At 39.1% G+C, this 18,161-nt stretch overlaps 1 protein-coding gene and 1 long non-coding RNA gene across 9 annotated transcripts in view; both read left to right on the top strand.

Moving 5' to 3' along the window:
- LOC101221910 (DEAD-box ATP-dependent RNA helicase FANCM) overlaps positions 1-18,161 on the top strand; it is a 58,933-nt gene that overhangs the window by 6,919 nt on the left and 33,853 nt on the right. For 6 of the 8 annotated variants that reach the window (XR_004214481.1, XM_031880948.1, XM_031880947.1 and 3 more), the window contains exons 4-9: positions 1,823-1,905; positions 2,024-2,138; positions 2,686-2,777; positions 2,922-2,976; positions 3,050-3,171; positions 3,241-3,354. Coding sequence is in view for 7 of the 8 variants with exons in the window: in XM_031880948.1 (XP_031736808.1) it covers positions 1,823-1,905; positions 2,024-2,138; positions 2,686-2,777; positions 2,922-2,976; positions 3,050-3,171; positions 3,241-3,354 (581 nt within the window). In the remaining variant the exon portion in view is untranslated. Of the gene's footprint in view, positions 1-1,809; positions 1,906-2,023; positions 2,139-2,685; positions 2,778-2,921; positions 2,977-3,049; positions 3,172-3,240; positions 3,355-18,161 lie in introns of all 8 variants that reach the window. The other 2 variants (XM_031880951.1, XM_031880950.1) reach the window with 2 other exon arrangements.
- Positions 15,382-15,681, top strand: LOC116402086. Its single transcript, XR_004214482.1, has 2 exons — positions 15,382-15,459; positions 15,509-15,681. It is a non-coding gene; the product is annotated as an uncharacterized LOC116402086 (long non-coding RNA).

The raw sequence follows: 18,161 nt of genomic DNA, 5'->3' as shown, positions 1-18,161 counted from the left end.
GTATGATCATAGAGTGATTGTGTATTCGGCTGGAACTTATTTCTTTAGCGGAGTTTATTTTGGAGCCTTGATCTTTTGGAGGTAATTTTTTGTGGTAAGCCAATTTTCAGCAGACAGTATGCCATGTGAAAGAAGAAGTTGATTAGATGTATAGCAGAAAGTAGTTTGTGGGGTTTTCAGTTTCAAGAAAACTTGAAGGTTGAAGTAGTGAGTGAGCTTCAGATTCTTAAGGGGCTTTAGTCTCACTGGAAAGAAGGGGTTATAATCAACCAATGTTAGTGGTCTTCGGCTCCTGTTGGAATTTTTTTTTTTCATTCATTCATCTATTCCTTTGTATTAAAGCTGGAAAATTCTATGGGATTACCGAAGTCTATCTCGATTCGTTAATCTAATTTGGAAAATGGACTTTGATCACAAATTGTGTTTGGGAATATCCTAGAGTTTTTTTTACCAAGCAAGCTTCTCTGCATAAGACCTCGATGGAGTCATCATCTCTTTGCCTCCTCGTGGTGTTCCTTCTCCAAGGATCTCAAGTTTGTCTCAGCGCGAGTTGATGGATGCCTCTTGTAGTCTTTTATTTGTATTTGTATTTCTTTGTACTTCTTTTGATTTTGTTTTTCCTTTGGACATTACTCCTTTGTTTTGGTCTTTAGCTTGTTTGGATATGATGAGGGTGCTATGGGGGTGTCAACCTAGTTGAGATGCTCAGGTGCACCTCTTGATCCATGGTTACATATGTTCATTGTATAATTCTCTTGTACTATGAGCTTTTGTCTCATTATTATTATATTAATAAAGAGGCCGTCTCCTTTTCAAAAAAAAAAAAAGAGAAGAGGAAATTGCAAAATTCAGCTCCTTATTAGCTCTCCTTGCATCTGAAAAAGTGAACGTTTTCGAGGACTATAAAGTTCGGTCAATTGGCCACTATGGCAGATTCATAGTCAAATCTCTCTCGGCCCACCTTATTTCTGCCCCCCACCACACACACACATGGATAAAAGGCTATTTAAAGCCCTTTGGAAGTCAAGCTGCCCATGGAGAGTGAATATTCTGATTTGGATCATGCTTTTTGGGTCCCTTAAGTTGATTGTTGAGCGTTAGACTCTTTTCATTTTATCAATGGAACACCTTTTTCCTTTCCAAAAGAAGAAAGCAAGCCATAGAGCCTTCTCGCTCCCATGGAAAGGATGACCATTAAAGATCAAGTTTCTTAAAATTTGTATCTAGGATTGACTGCCAAGTGCACTTTTGGTGATCACCCAAAGGCAAACCAAGATAAATAGAAGGCAGGACCTCCACTTTACGATTGAACTTTGTTAAAAACGTGGTTCATGGTTCTTTGATATGAAAGCTATAAGTAATTCTTAAGCTTCCCCAATCATGTTCTAAAGTGGAAAGAAATGTTGAAAGAACCTAAAAACTGCTAACTTCTCTTCCTCTTATGTTACTCTCCATATTTTGAATAATTAACTGCATGAACTAATGCATGACTCATTTTCTCCATGTACTCTTTCAACTCTTAGAAACAAACCCTGATCGTAATAAACCATGAAATTTTTTCCTAGTCTTGATAAACTAAGGCAACTAATCTTAATCCTAATCCTAATCAATTAAGGATTTGACCAAGATAACCCAATTACGTAATCCTACTACATCACTCAATTGGACCTAAGAGCACTATGATACTACACAGAGATATGCAATATAATGCATGTGATGAAGTTATCTTCTCTTTGTTTGCATGAAGACGGTTTTTGGAATTCATTTGATACATTTCTGAACTTAAAATATGTTGACATCTTTTCCTAGTTATTGCTTGCAGGCAAAATTGTATTTACTGCTCCTTCTCGACCACTGGTCTTGCAACAGATAGAAGCATGCCATAATATTGTCGGAATACCACAAGTACGACGCTAAACTCGTTTCTCAATGAAGTGGTTTGATGGATCCATTGTCTTTCTCTAGATATCTCATTATGTTGATCGAAATGATTTCAACAAGTTTCTAATCAAACATATTGCAGGAATGGACCATTGACATGACAGGCATGATAAATCCGGCAAAAAGAGCATCTTTTTGGAGAAGTAAAAGAGTTTTCTTTGTTACACCACAAGTACTAGAGAAGGATATTCAATCAGGTAATTCTTTTGATCCTTAGCCTTCTTGTATTGGAAATGGTGACAGACTGGACCTAGGAAGTGCAGTTATGTATGATTACTCTTATTCTCGGTGAAAAGGGAAATTTACGTAGGACACTGTTCCATGCCTGGTTTTATAAGTTCATCTTTAGTCAAAGTTGTATCTGAATATAATAGAGATGTTCCAGGTAAAAAGATTGTAGTCTAAAATCGTCTGCGTTGATGGAAAGCCTGGAATGGTCAATTTCTTGAGATTATATCTCTTATTTTACTGGAGTTCAATTCTGTGTTGTATTTGATGTTTGCCATCATATAGGCTAACTCTCGACCATACTATTTTGCAAAACTTGGAAATGCTTACTAATATAAAGTTCCTAGTTATCATCCATTCAGGTTTTGAATTTTTAAAATTCCCCCCCTCTTGTTTCGTTATGATGTATGACAGAAAAGTGAACATGCACCCAGCAATACTTTATGACTTATTCATAATGCTGATTGCTGCTTATGCACATTTCATTACTTAAATGATGGAAACAAAATTTGGCAGGCACATGTTTGATGAAATACCTGGTTTGCTTAGTGATTGATGAAGCCCATCGAGCACTTGGAAATTACTCTTATTGTGTTGCAGTTCGTGAGGTCTGTTGTTCAGTTTGTACTGTTTTCATTTCTGTTGGATCTTTCACTTTGAGTTTTTACTTTAATTTGCAAGGTTTGTATACAGTTACTAGTACGGGTGTCAACGAAAAATATACAATAATCAATATGATTTTGAATGTACAGTTAACAAAAATACCTGTGCCACTAAGAATACTAGCCTTAACTGCCACACCAGGATGTAAGTTTCTGTTGATCTTTTTTCTATATTGTTCAGTTTGTCTATATATTCTAAATCAGTTGCATTTACTCAGCAAAGCATCAGGGTATTCAGCAAATCATTGACAACTTACACATTTCAACCCTTCAATATCGTGATGAAAGTGATCATGATGTCAGTCCATATGTTCATGACAGGAAAATAGAATTGATTCAAGTATGCAAACATTGTCTTTAAGTGATGCTCTTTTATCATAGATTTGATATTGTAGCTGTAAACTTGAAGGTCGCAATGGGAGAAGATGCTGTTGAGATAGATAATAAGCTCCTGGAAGTTATGCGACCATTTGTGGCCAAACTTCGTTCAATAGGAATACTCCAGAACAGAGATTACAGAACGGTATGGTACAAATCTTTTGATGCACATTAGAGTATTTGAGGAGCCTATTCAATGTACTATCTTTGAGAAAATATTAACATTGAAAATTGTATACAAATTTTTATCTTCTAAGTTTCTGAATTTTTTGAAGCTCGATCTGGAGAAAGCTTATGATAAGGTGGATTGGTCTTTTCTTGATATGATCATGAAACTTAAAGGCTTTGGTAAGAGATGGAGGACGTGGATTTGGGGATGCTTGTCGACAACTAATTTTTCCATCATTGTCAACGGTAGGCCTAGAGGAAAAGATTATTGCTAAAAGGGGCATTCGTCAAGGTGATCCTCTTGCTCCTTTTCCTTTTACGATTGTGGGAGATGCTCTAAGCTGCCTTATCCACTACTGTAATGAGAAAAGGAGTTTAAAAGGCTTTCATTTTGAGAACCTGTCAGAGGATTTAACCCATCTTCAGTACGCAGACGACACGCTTCTTTCTTCTTCCTGGGAGGATGGAAATCTGGAGAACTGGTGGAAGGTGGTTAATATCTTCCTTATGGGAGCCGGTCTCTCCCTTGATAGAGCTAAAACCTCCCTGATCGGTATTAACCTTAGCAATGATGACTTAGCTCCTTTTAGTGAATCTACGGGATGCTCGGTTGATAATCTTCCCTTTAAATATTTGGGCTTTTCTATTGGAAGGGGTCATGATAGAAAAGAGATGTGGAACAATCTTGAAGAGGGATTCAGACACAAATTTGATAGGTGGAGGAATGTATCCCTCTCCAAAGGGGGTAGACTAACTCTGGTGCAATCAGTTCTCAATAGCCTCCCTTGTTATCTCTTCTCCCTTGCTCAAGCTCCAGTTGGTGTTATTAATAGATTGGAACAGATGATCAGGAAGTTTGTTTGGACAGGTGGATCTACGAATCCAATTGCTCACCTCGTCAATTGGGAATGCACTTCCACCCCAACTTGTTATGGTGGTCTTGGGATTGGCTCTTTTAGGCATAAGAATATTGCTCTTCTCACTAAATGGTTTTGGAGGTTTAGTAAGGAAGAAACCTCATTATGGAGGCGATTAATTGTGGCCATCTATGGTTTAGAGGAGAATGAGTGGTCTACCAAAGATCCAAACAGGGGAAAATCTCATAGATTATGGGCTGGTATTTTAAAGCATAAGGAGATATTCTTTAATTTTTCTGCTTTTGTTTTGGGAGAAGGAACAAAAATCAAATTTCGAAAGGATAAATGGTGTGTCGCGGAAACACTTGCAGAAAAATTCCCTAACTTATTCTCTTTGGTGCTGAATAAGGACGCTTATGTGGCTGAATGCTGGTGTACTGCTACTCATTCTTGGAATTTGGGCCTTAGAAGAAATATGCTCGACAACGAGATTGCCAATGCGGCCTCAGCTTTAGAAATTCTTCATTCTTGGGCCCCCACTGAAAGGAATGATAGTCTTAAATGGACTCCTAACATGAATGGCAACTTCACTACAAAGTCTACTTTTCTTAACTTAACTAAGAGATCCCCCTCCATTGCTGTTCCCTTGATTCGTCATATCTGGAAGAATAAAATTCCGAAGAAGGTGAAGTTTTTCTTATGGTCGCTTGCTTACAGAAGCCTCAACACCCATGAGAAACTACAAAAAAAAATTCAGAACACATTGCTTAGCCCCTCGATGTGTTGCCTATGCTCTAAAGATGAGGAAACCTTGGATCATTTATTTCTACATTGTCCCTTCACAAAAAGAGCTTGGAACACTCTGTTTGGTATTTTTGACTTGGAGCTTTGTCTTCCTAGTAAGATTGATAGCTGGATGATTGAAGGTCTTAATATTAGAGGTTACAGCCCTAAAGGAAACATCTTATGGAAATGTGCGACGCGTTCCCTTTTGTGGAGCATTTGGAAAGAAAGGAATAACAGAATTTTTGAAGATAGATTTAATTCTTTTGATTCTTTTTGGACTGTGGTTCAACACACAACCTCTTGGTGGAGTACGAATTACACCAAACACTTTTGTAATTATAGCCTTTCTATGATTTTCAACAATTGGAAGGCCATCATTTCTTAGTTCCCTAGCTTCTTCCGGGGAGGGCCCTCTTGTCCCTTGCCCTTAGGATGTTCTGTTTTGTTATATGAATATATTTGTCTCTTATCAAAAAAAAAAGTAGTGAGCTATCCTTTTTGTTTTTTCTGAATTATAATTGTAATAATTATATAATCGGTTACTGTAGCTGACAGATAAAAAGGTAAGTTCTCTCCTCTCGCATCCTCCGCTGTTTTACCCCTCCACTCTCCTCTACAACAGCCTCTAGTGGTTTTTTATTGGCGAGCATTGACTACCTGTCTGCCTCCCTCCCTAGCATTTCTTCAACTTTCTGTCAGAAACTTCGAAGCAATGGAAGTAATAAGCTGCCGGGTCCTCCAAGCACACTATTGTATGTGGTTTGAAGATGGAAAGTTTCAAGTAGAAGATGTGGAAGCACAATGAAGGCTGTCAATGACAAATAAGGAATTGAAGATTAAAAAAAGTAAGTTCTCTCCCACCTCTCTCCTCTCTTCCTTCTCTCCTTTTCCGGTAGCCTGTTTCTTCATCAGTCTTTTCCGACAAGTCTCAAATTTGGAAAGAGGAAGATAGCTGTTTCGTTGAAGATGTGGAAGCTTGGAGAAGCATTTCTATTTCCGTTAGCCAACTTAGATGGACGCAGCCAGTAATCTTTGATTTACTCAGAATTCAGGTGGACAATTATTTCAAAATATTCGGGGACATTAACAGAGGAAGATTGAGAATTTTGAAGTTTCAAGCAAAGTCCGGATGGGTCCTAAGCTTCGATCAACGGCCATATTCAAGGGGTCTTTTCAGTATTAGAGTTTGCTCAGGAAACGATCAGCAAGGATGGAAGTCATTTGCAAGATGCTGGATAAATTTGTAGAAAAAATGGACTATGTTAGATGGTACTCTGGTAATACCAGTTTTCTTTCTCCGCAAATGGTAGAAAAGTTGAGTTATGTTGATAAGGCTAAGTCTAGTAGCTCTAAACTCCTAGCTCCAAGGCCTGAAAAAATGGATGTCAGCCAGGATTTTAGTCAAAAAAGGAAGCTACAAGCGGACAGGTTGATCAAGAACCATGAAGTTGCTAAGGTTAACTTTGAAAACCTTTGGATTATATCAAAATTATTTGCTTTAGATGACCGGATATTGATTTGTAAGAGGCTGGAAGAATTTTTTCGAACAAAAATTGTAATAAATCCTCTATTTGATGAGAACGCCCTCATTAGTATTGATCAAGAATTAATCATTGACTTTATCCGTGAGGAAGGAAAATGGCAGACTTGGGGGAATTTCCACCTCAAATTCGAAAGATGGGACGACATCAAACATAGTCGACCACTTGTTTTAAAAGGCTACGGGGGTTGGCTCAAAATAAAAAACCTTCCTCTGGATTATTGGTGTAGAAGCACCTTTGAGGTTATTGGGGATCACTTTGGAGGTCTTATTGACATAGCCATTGAAACTTTGAATTTAACAAATTGTAGTGCAGCCCGGATTCAGGTAAAGAAGAACTTATGTGGTTTTGTGCCGTCAACGATTGAAATTACAGATCTAAAGAGGGGAAACATTTATCTACATTCTAAATCCTCCTAGACCTTCCAAAGTTCCTTTTTTGCTGGATGATTTAAAAATTCAATTGATCATTTGAGAATTAGAGATTTCTTATTAGATGAAAATTTTGATCTTTCTTTCTTTCCATCAGTAGTGAATGTTCCATAATCAGTTTTTGCAGCTCTCCCTAGGAGTGGGAATCCTTTTGAAATTCTGAAGCTTTTTTCAGCCATCCCACCAGCGCTGGAGAAGTAGACAGAGGCTGGCAGTCAGGTTGATAGTGAATTAATTGCACGAGCATCTGAACAGTCCCCCTCTTTGAATGTTGCGGAACGCAAGATAAACAACTGTTGCAAATTGGCAGCGCGACCCACATCCATTGATTTTGTTTTTAAATCTCCAGTATACGAAGAGCCATCAAGTGAGAGGAATAAAGAAAAAAGGCCCACTTAATTACTATTAAGAGTAATTTTAATTCGGCTGCGGAAGATTTATTGAGAGAGAAAAAATGATAAAGCTTCTTTAATTACTATCATGAATAATAAAACATTTCCCCTCCCACCCAACGACTCTCTCCATTTCCAGCCAACACATCTCCTCCACTCTGTTCAAGTTCAGGATTCTGCAAAAGACCTAAATCAGCAAAAGGTAGCAAATTTTTTCAAGCTCCTAAATCCTCAAGCATTATATTCAGAAGCAAACATCCTTCAACAATTATGGCCCCATTTCTAGTTTATCTTGTCTCCCAGATCAGCCTTCTGCTCCAATCAGTTTTTGCTCAATCAAGGATTATTATTTTTGCTCTGTATTCGGCTTGCTGCCTTGCTTTATCATCTTTTTTGGCATTGTATTGTGGCCTTTAATTTGTTATTGTTTTGCTGTATTGCTTTTATTTAACTTGCTATGTGGGTTTTTTTTTTTGCTTTTGGATGTGATGAGGGCGCTAAGAGGGTGTCAACCTAGTTGAGATGGCTGGGTGCGCTTGCTAATCCTCCCCCTTTTCCTCTTTGTATACCCCTCATGTACATTGAGCTTTGTCTCTCTATTTTCAAAAAATGCCGCAGTTCATCCCAAAAAACCAGATCAATAATCTCAAAAGAAAATCCAGCTCTCCAAAGATCCTACTAAAGCACTTTATCCAAAAAAAAAACCTCTTTCAATAAAGTCTGGACAGCCTTTCTGAGGTCAGAACTTTCAGGAGCATACTCTGTTAAGATCCAAGAGAAGTACCCCCAGATCTTTTAGAAAACTGCAACTCTTTCATTCAAGCACCATCTGGAAAAACCAGGTCAGTTTCTGATCCTTTAGCTCCTAAATTATTTAATCATATAAGCTTCTCCCATCCTAATACGAAGATCACTTTCTTGAGAGGTTCGCCAAGCCACCTGTTTGGCAGAAATAATGAGAAGATGATGTAACAGAATCACCAATTAGTGTCAGTAGTTAAGAGTGTGAGGGTATGATCAATGGCCATGAGGATGACATCGTTGTGGACATTAATGGCAAAGATCTCAACTTTTTATTTGCGGCAGAATTTGATCATAATAGCTCAGCACCAATAGCCCCCTAGTCTTCCCCTACAAAGCCTTCTGATATACCGGCACATTTGGTGCTGATTGTAAAGCACCGTGGCATAATCTGGCCTGACTCTTCTGCTAGTCCTTTCTAGTAATTGTTGACTTTTCTTTGCTGTCAGTATTAAGGTGGTTTCTTGGAATACAAGGGGATTAAAGGACCCGTCGAAGTGTTTAGGCCGCAAGAATTTTGTGAAAAAACTCGAGGTGGTCTTTATTCAAGAATCCAAGATGGAGGTTTTGGACACTGCTTTCGTAAAATCTTTATGGAGTTCCAAGGAAATAGGGTGGGATTTTGTAGCATCAACCAACCTCTCTGGTGAACTTATGACATTGTGGGACATGAGTAAGATAATCTCAAACAATTAAAGGAACGTCCTCTTTTGTCGGTTAGATACTCCACAACTTGCAAAAAGACATGTTGGATCACTAATGCTTCTGGGCCTCGTTACTATAGAAAAAGAAGGTTAATATGGCCAGAGCTCCTCTCACTCTTGGATTATTGTTCGGATGCTTGGTGTATCGGGGGGATTTAATGTCATTTGTTGGGCTTTTGAGAGATTTTCTGTAGGAAAAGTTACACGGGGAATGGGGCATTCAATAATTTCATCGATACAACAAATCTCAGGGAAATCCCTCTCCAAAACAGAAGATTTACATGGTCTAGAGAAGGAAATCAGGTTGCTAGATCCCTGCTGGATTGTTTTTTCATCTACAGGGAATGGGACGATGCTTTTGATAACACAAGAGTCACCAGACATGCACGTACCTTTTCTGATTATTTCCCTTTGGTGTTGGAGGTAGGTGCGGTGAGTTGGGGCCTTCACCTTTCAGATTCAGCAATAGTTTTCTGCTCAATAAAGAATGCAATGATGTAATCGACAAAGCCTTGAGCAGCTCCAACAGTAATGGTTGGGATGGTTTTGCTCTCCACGAACAATTGCAAAAAGTGAAGCAGCAGTGAAAGCTGGGCAATCCGCTTTCCAAACACCTCTCAAACAAAAAGAGGAATCTTTGTTGAAAAGTTTGGCCTCTTGTATGCTATTGTAGAAATTAGTGGTTTTAATTCAGAAGAAATTGAATACAAAAACTTTTTGCAAGCCAAGCTATTAAGCATATACAGGATTGAAGGAAGGAATAATATACAGAATAGTAAGCTACATTGGATGAAAGTGGGGGGCGAGAACTCAGGCTTCTTTCATCGGTTTTTGAGTACGCAGAAAAGGAGGAATGTTATCACTGAACTAGTGGATGATTTTGGGGCAGCAACTAGATCATTCCACGAAATAGAAGGGCTGATTTTGAGTTTTGATGAAAATCTCTATAAAGAATGCCAGGTGTAAGGTTTTTTCTTCTAAATGTGGACTGGCCTTGGATCGCATCAAATTAGAACATTCTTCTCATAGGGTGCTTTGCAGATGCAGAAATTCTCAGGGTAGTCAAAGCTCTTGGAAAAAACAAAGCCCCGGGCCCAGATGGATTTACAACCAAGTTTCTTATCAAACACTGGGTCCATTTCAAGGGTAATTATAGATATTTTGGAGAAATTCTTCATAAATGGAAAACTCAAATCTTGCGTTCAAGAAAATTTCATTTGCTTGATTAAGAAAAAAGAAGATGCTGTGCTTGTAAAAGACTTCAAACCAATAAGTCTTACCTCTCTATCTTATAAGGTGGTGGCAAAAGGGTTGGCGGAATGGTTAAAACTGGTTATAGATTCAATAATAAGACCTTTCAGAGTGCCTTTATCGAGGAAGACAGACTTTGAATCCAGTTTTAATAGCCAATGATGTTGTAGAGGATTATCGTGCCAAAAAAAAGAAAGGGTGGATTTTGAAAATTGATCTCGAAAAAGCCTTTGATAGAGTGGATTGAGGCTTCTTAGAGAGAATACTGTACAACAAGAACTTTGACCCAAAATGGACATCCTGGATCTTAGGATGCTTGAAGAACACCAAGTTATTTTTTTTATAAACGACAAACCACGTGGAAGAATAACAACATCAAGAGGTATCAGACAAAGGCACCCCTTGTCTCCATTCCTGTTTTTGTTAGTTGGAGATGTGTTGGGAGATTTTGTTTTAAAGCTCTATGAAAATGGGTTATATGAAGGTTTCTTGGTGGGAAAAGAAAAAATCCATGCCCCTTTCCACCAATACGCTGATGACACTCCTCTTTTGCAAACATGGTGAAGGTGATGTAATTCAAAGTTTAGGATTAAATTCTCAAAATGAATTCTCTGCCTTTTTTCAGGCTAGGAGATTGTTATATATTGATATCTCAAGGTTAGTTACAAGTTAGTTACAAGGTTGTTTTGGTTAGTTAGTTACAGCTGTTCTTTTTGTAATTTAGAATTCAGAAACGTATATGTCTTATTCTCATTGAGTCAAAGCAATGTTACATATTTATATAGAGAATAAACTAAACCCTAGAGACTAAGTAAAATTACAATAAAGGACATATGTATATATATATATCATAACACTCCCCTCAAGCTGGAGCAAATATGTCGATCATGCCCAGCTTGTTGCACAGATAGCTTATCCTTGTTCCATTTAAAGCTTTAGTTAGAATATCTCCCAATTGTTCTCCGGTCTTCACATATCCTGTGGACACCAACCCATCTTGGATTTTCTCACGAATGAAGTGACAATCCACCTCAATATGTTTAGTTCTTTCATGAAATACTGGATTAGATGCAATATGAAGTGCAGCTTGATTATCACACCATAATTTAGCTGGCACGGTAATACTGAAGCCTATCTCAGATAATAGTTGGTGAATCCATACTATTTCACACACAGATTGTGCCATAGCTCTATATTCTGACTCAGCACTCGAACGAGAAACAACATTTTGTTTCTTACTCTTCCATGAAACTAAGTTTCCACCTACAAAAACACAATATCCAGAAGTCGATCTCCTATCCTCACGAGACCCCGCCCAATCAGCATCAGAAAAACATTCAACTCTCGTATGTCCATGATCTTTGTATAGGATCCCACGTCCAGGAGCAGCTTTTAGATAACACAAAATCTGCTCTACTGCAGCCCAATGATCCACTGTAGGGGAAGACATGAATTGACTTACAACACTTACAGAATATGCAATGTCTGGTCGAGTCACTGTTAAGTAGTTCAACTTCCCAACTAATCTCCTATATCTCTCAGGATCTTTACATAATTCTCCTTCTTTAACAAGTTGCTGATTTGGCATCATTGGAGTGCCACTTGGTTTGGCGCCTAATTTTCCTGTTTCAGACAACAAATCAAGTACATATTTTCGTTGAGACAAATAAATACCTTTCTTGCTTCTCATCACTTCAATGCCCAAAAAATATTTCAATTGGCCCAAATCTTTTGTATAAAACTGACCCTGAAGGAAAGTTTTGAGAGACGAAATACCCAATGCATCATTTCCAGTAATAACAATATCATCAACATATACAACTAGTAGAACTATACCCTTCTCAGATCGGCGATAGAAAACTGAATGATCAGATGTACTCTTCTTCATACCAAAGCATACAAGGGCTTGACTAAACTTACCAAACCACGCACGAGGACTCTGTTTCAAACCATACAGAGATTTTCGAAGGCGACATACTTTATCACTCTCCCCCTGAGCAACAAACCCTGGTGGTTGTTCCATATAAACTTCCTCTTGAAGATCACCGTGAAGAAAAGCATTCTTAATGTCAAGTTGATGCAACGACCATTTATTGGTAGCAGCCATGGAAAGAAATAGGCGAATGGAAGTTAACTTGGCAACCGGAGAGAATGTATCTGAATAATCAGTGCCATAGATTTGAGCATAACCTTTGGCAACAAGGCGAGCCTTTAAACGAGCCACTGTTCCATCAGGATTCATCTTGACAGCAAACACCCATTTACAACCAATGGCCTTCTTTCCTGCAGGACGAGATACCAAATCCCAAGTACCATTATCATCTAAAGCAGTCATCTCCTCAATCATTGCATTTTGCCAGCCAGGATGAGACAAAGCTTCATGAACAGAGTTAGGAATAGATGTGGACTCAAGAGACGTAATAAACGCATATGTGGAGGGAGATAACTGGTGATAGGAAATAAAGGAAGAAACGGGGTAAGTACACTTGCGTTTACCTTTGCGAAGAGCAATGGGAAGATCATCACTTGGCGCTGGATCACATGATGAAGGAAGCATTGATGGAGGACATGAGTCTGAAGGTTGTGGTGGAGGTCGTCGGGAGTAGACTTGAGAAATCAACGGGCGGGAAGGAGACACATCAGTAGACAAGGATGGTGTGGGAGAGGTAACCTCATATATAAAAAGATTGTCATCCTCCCCCTGACACAAACTCGATGGTGATGAAGTAAAGGGTGTATCTTCAAAAAAGACAACATCAGGCGAAACCAGATACCTTTTAAGGGTAGGACAATAACAACGATAACCCTTTTGAACACGTGAATAACCCAAGAAGATACACTTCAAGGATTTGGGATCTAACTTAGTATGATGAGGACGAACGTCACGAACAAAACAGACACAACCAAATATCTTAGGAGCAATAGGAAACAAATGCTTGGTAGGAAAAAGAACACGATAGGGAATCTCACCATTAAGAACAGAGGAAGGCATTCTATTAATCAAAAAACAAGCTGTAGAGACAGCATCAACCCAAAAGATTTTTGAAACATGCATTTGAAACGATAAAGCACGGGCAGTTTCAAGTAAATGCCTATTTTTCCGCTCTGCAACACCATTTTGAGATGGAGTGTCAGCACAGGAAGATTGATGAATAATGCCATTTTCACACAAGTAAGAGCCAAGAGAATGAGAAAAATATTCACCCGCATTATCAGTACGCAAAGTTTTGATAGAGACATTAAATTGGTTTTTTATTTCAGTATGAAAGGCACAAAAATGAGATAATAACTCAGAACGATTTTTCATTAAATATAACCAAGTTAGACGAGAATGATCGTCAACAAAAGTAACAAAATAACGAAAGCCTGTTTGAGATACAACTGGACACGGACCCCAAATATCAGAATGAACTAACTCAAATGGAGCAATTGCTCGTTTATCGACTCGAGGACTCGAACTAAGACGATGAAATTTCGCAAATTGACACGAATCACAATTTAAAGAGGACAAAGACCTAAATTCTGGATAAAGTTTCTTCAACACAAACAAAGATGGATGACCTAAACGACAATGGACTTCAAAAGGAGAGGGAACGACAGGACACGCCACAGCTTGCGATACTTGATGATCAAAGAGATAAAGGCCTCCTGACTCATATCCTCTACCAATAATCTTCTTCGTCACACGATCCTGAAACAAGCAATAACCAGAAAAGAACATGACAACACAATTTAGGTCATGAGTAAGTTGACTAGTAGAAATTAAATTAAAGGATAAGTTAGGCAAATGTAACACAGAAGAGAGAGAAAAGGATGGGGTAAGGTGAATAGTGCCAGAGCCAAGAACAGAAGATGTGGAGCCATCGGCCAATGTAACAGATGGGAAAGGGGCAGGGGACAACGGTCTAGAAAATAGGTGAGAATTACCTGTCATATGAGCTGTGGCACCAGAGTCTATGACCCATTTGGTAGATGATGTAAGAAGACACTTTATATTACCTGGGGCAACAGTGGATGCAATCGGAGTAGAGGAAGATGACGCTTGTAATGACTCTTGGTAATTCTGAAACTTAGCAAACTCATCTGCAGAAATAGTAACTGACGCCTCTGGTATATCGCATGTGGAGGCTATCTGAGCATGTTGAGATCGTTGACTATTCTTATATAGCAATTTCCGACAATCACGTTTCATATGGCCTGGCTTACGACAGTAGTTACAAACAATCTCTACAGACTCTGGTTTTCGATGATCAGTACTATTCCTCTGAGGTGCCCGAGGGTTATTGTTCTTGCTAAAGAGAGCACTACTGGGTTGAGGAATAGACACACTAGTCGGAGAGCTTTCAATGCGAAGGACTCGAGTGAAGGCATCATCTAATGATGGAATCTTGGAGTCAGAGAGAATCTGTGTCTTTGCCATTCCAAATTCAGGTAAGAGTCCATTCAGAAAAATCATAACAGCCATCTTCTCTCGTTGAACTTGTTGAACTTTAACATCAGGACTAAAAGGTAACAACAAGCCAAGCTCGGCAATGATCTTCTTAAGCCGCATAAAGTAGCTGGTGACAGACTCAGCTTTCTGTTCCGCACGAAAAAATTGCATACAAACTTCAAACATTCTATGCACTTGCTCTTTACCTGAGTATAGAAAATCCAAAAATTCCAAAAGTTCTTTAACAGACTCACAGTGATCAACCAATCCAATTATCTCACTCTCAATTGAATTCTTGATCTGAAGATATAAACGGGCATCATCACGAAGCCAATCCTTCTTCTGCTTTGCATCTTTTGGGGGATCTTCAGTCATATGATCATCCATATCAGTACTTCTCAAATAAAATAAAATTGTCCGACGCCAATCGTAATAATTGGATCCATTTAACTTATGTTCTGTGATCTTAGAGGCCAAGGGAATAACGTTGGAGACTACCAAATTTTTTATGTCGGCCATATTGAAGTCACACGTTGATTGTAGTCCACTCGAACAAAGAGAAAATCAATCCAAACAGCTGCAAAATTGGAAAAAGACACAAAACCAATCGTGTAACCTTCGGTTTTCGTCAAACCCGAATGTTATTTGATAGACCCAATGGTACAGACTGGCAGGAAACAATGGTTCGAGACAAGCCCAGAAGACAGAAGACAAATCGGACTTCTCACGCGCTCTCACGCGCCGGCGCGTGGGTGAAGGTGACGATGATTCCGGCGGCGCGTGAAGGTCACGCGCGGTGTTTTCCGGCGATCGGCGAAGACAGACTTGGGCGGACGGAGGTGGTGCTTCTTATGGTATGGGCGGTGTCGACAAATGGTCACCGGAAGGTAACCCAAACTCCAAACCTAATGGAGGTTGACAAATGGTCACCGGAAGGTAACCCAAACTCCAAACCTAATGGAGGTTGACAAATGGTCACCGGAAGGTAACCCAAACTCCAAACCTAATGGAGGGCTCTGATACCATGTAATTTAGAATTCAGAAACGTATATGTCTTATTCTCATTGAGTCAAAGCAATGTTACATATTTATATAGAGAATAAACTAAACCCTAGAGACTAAGTAAAATTACAATAAAGGACATATGTATATATATATATCATAACACTTTTAACTAGTTAGGGATTTTAACTAACTAACTAACTAACTATAGTTTACATCATTCCACCCCTCTAAGGATGGACTCGTCCCAGAGTTCATCAGTCAGCAAGCCTGAAATGATCTGGTGCATGGTATGGCTTTAGGTCAGCAACATTGAAGACTGGGTGTATGTGGATGTCTTGTGGTAGATTGATCTTGAAGGCATTATCTCCGTATTTCTCTAATATAGGGAATGGTCCAATTTGTCTGTCTTTCAGCTTGTTGTAGGTGCCAGTAGGAAATCTGCTCTTTTTGAGGTGTACCATCACTAGGTCTCCTTTGTTGAAGTGGGCTTGTCTTCTTTTTTTATTTGTTGCTTTTTTGTAGGAGTCTGTTGTCTGTATAAGGTGATCATGGACTTTCTTGTGTAGTTTTTTGATGTTTTCTGCCATGCATTCTGCTTCGTTGTTGAGATCCACGGTTGTAAGGAGTGTAGTGAGATCAAAGGTTAACCGTGGTAGTTTGGTGTAAACTACTTCGAAGGGGGATTTTCCTGTTGATCTGTTCTTCATATTATTGAAGGCGAATTCAGCTTGAGCCAATGCTAGATCCCATTGTTTTGGTTTTGACCCACTAAGGCAGCGTAGTAGATTACCTATGAAGTTGGAGCATTTGTACCAGATATCCTTAAAGTCAATATCTTCTTCGTATAGGTCGGGTAAATGCTTGAATGCTATGATTTCCGAAGACAGTAGTGTGAGTAGGGAGCCTTTTCTGCTTAAAGCATCGGCCACCTTGTTCTCTTTGCCTGATTGGTGTTTGATCACAAAGTCAAACCTTTGGAGGAAAGATATCCAGCGTGCGTGCATCCTGCTGATATTTTTTTGAGCTTGAAGGTATTTAATGAGAAATGATCCGTTAGGAGTACGAATTCTTTAGAGAATAGGTAGTGTTCCCATTGTTTTTGTGCTCGAACAAGGGCATACAGCTCTTGTTCGTATGTGCTCCAGGACTGTCTTGAGCGGCTGAGTTTTTCACTGAAGTATTCGATAGGATGTCCTCGCTGAGCTAGGACAGCTCCAATCCCTGTGCAGCATGCGTCAACTGCTACTTCAAAAGGTGAAGAGAAGTCTGGTAATTTAAGGATAGGGCTGGATGTTAATTTCTTTTTGATATCTTCAAAGCTCTCTTGTTGTAATGGGGTCCATTTGAAGTTTCATTTCTTTAGACAATCAGTTAGGGGTGCGGCTAAAGAGCTGAAGTTCCTGATGAATTTCCTGTAAAACGAAGCCAGGCCAAGGAAGGCTTCTATTTCTTTAATGGAGGCAGGAGTCGGCCATGTGTGGATGGCTTCGATTTTCTTTGGTTCCATGCTTATGCTTCCTTGTTTGATTATAAAGCCGAGGAATGTAATTTCTTTTTTCATAAACATGCTTTTCTTAGTATTTATGTAGAGTTCTGCCTCTGTTAAAACTTGGAACAGTTTCCTTAGGTGTAGTAAATGCTCATCATTGCTTGTGCTGTAAACAAGTATGTCATTGAAGTAAACTACTATGAATTTGTTGAGAAATGGGTGAAGTACCTGGTTCATCAATCTCATGAAAGTGCTGGGTGCATTAGAAAGGCCGAATGGCATGACCATCCATTCAAATAAGCCTTCATTTGTCTTGACAGCTGTCTTCCATTCATCGCTAGGTCTTATACGTATTTGGTGATCGCCACTTTTTAAATCAATCTTCGAAAAAATACTGGCTTTACCGAGTTGATCAAGCAGGTCACTAATCCTTGGAATGGGAAATCTATACTTTACCGTAAGACGGTTGATGGCTCTGCTGTCAACGCACATTCTCCAACTTCCATCTTTCTTTGGCGTGAGAAGTGCTGGTACTACACAAGGGCTGAGGCTCGGTTTGATGTGCCCTTTCCTTAGTAATTCCTCAATATGATCATGAAGTATTTTGTACTCCTGGGGGCTCATCCTATAGTGAGCCAAATTTCATAGTGATGCTCCCGGGATCAAGTCTATGTGGTGCTGTATATCTCGAAGAGGTGGGAGTCCCTTTGGTTCTTCCTTTATATGTGGGAACTCATGAAGGAGCTGCTGTAATTTGGGTTCTATGTCTTCGACCTGTTTTTCCTTGGTTTTTCAATAACAACCAGTCCTAGGATGTCCTGTTCCTTTTCTTTAAGCATCTTTTTCCCACTAACAGTGATGAATAGCTGTTTCTCACCTCTTAATCCTTCTTTGTTCTTTCTTGTTATTGGGAGTAAAACTACCTTTATTCCCATCCATTGGAATTCATATGTATTTTCTCGTCCTTTGTGTAATGATTGAGTATCATACTGCCAAGGTCTTCCTAGTAGGAGATGGCATACATCCATCTCAATGACATCACAAACAATTTGGTCTTTGTAGGCGTTTCCAATGGAGAGAGGGACTGTACAGATT

The sequence above is a fragment of the Cucumis sativus genome, chromosome 2, assembly GCF_000004075.3.
Source record: "Cucumis sativus cultivar 9930 chromosome 2, Cucumber_9930_V3, whole genome shotgun sequence".
NCBI classification, from domain to species: domain Eukaryota; kingdom Viridiplantae; phylum Streptophyta; class Magnoliopsida; order Cucurbitales; family Cucurbitaceae; genus Cucumis; species Cucumis sativus.
This window is presented reverse-complemented; position numbering and strand designations above follow the sequence as displayed.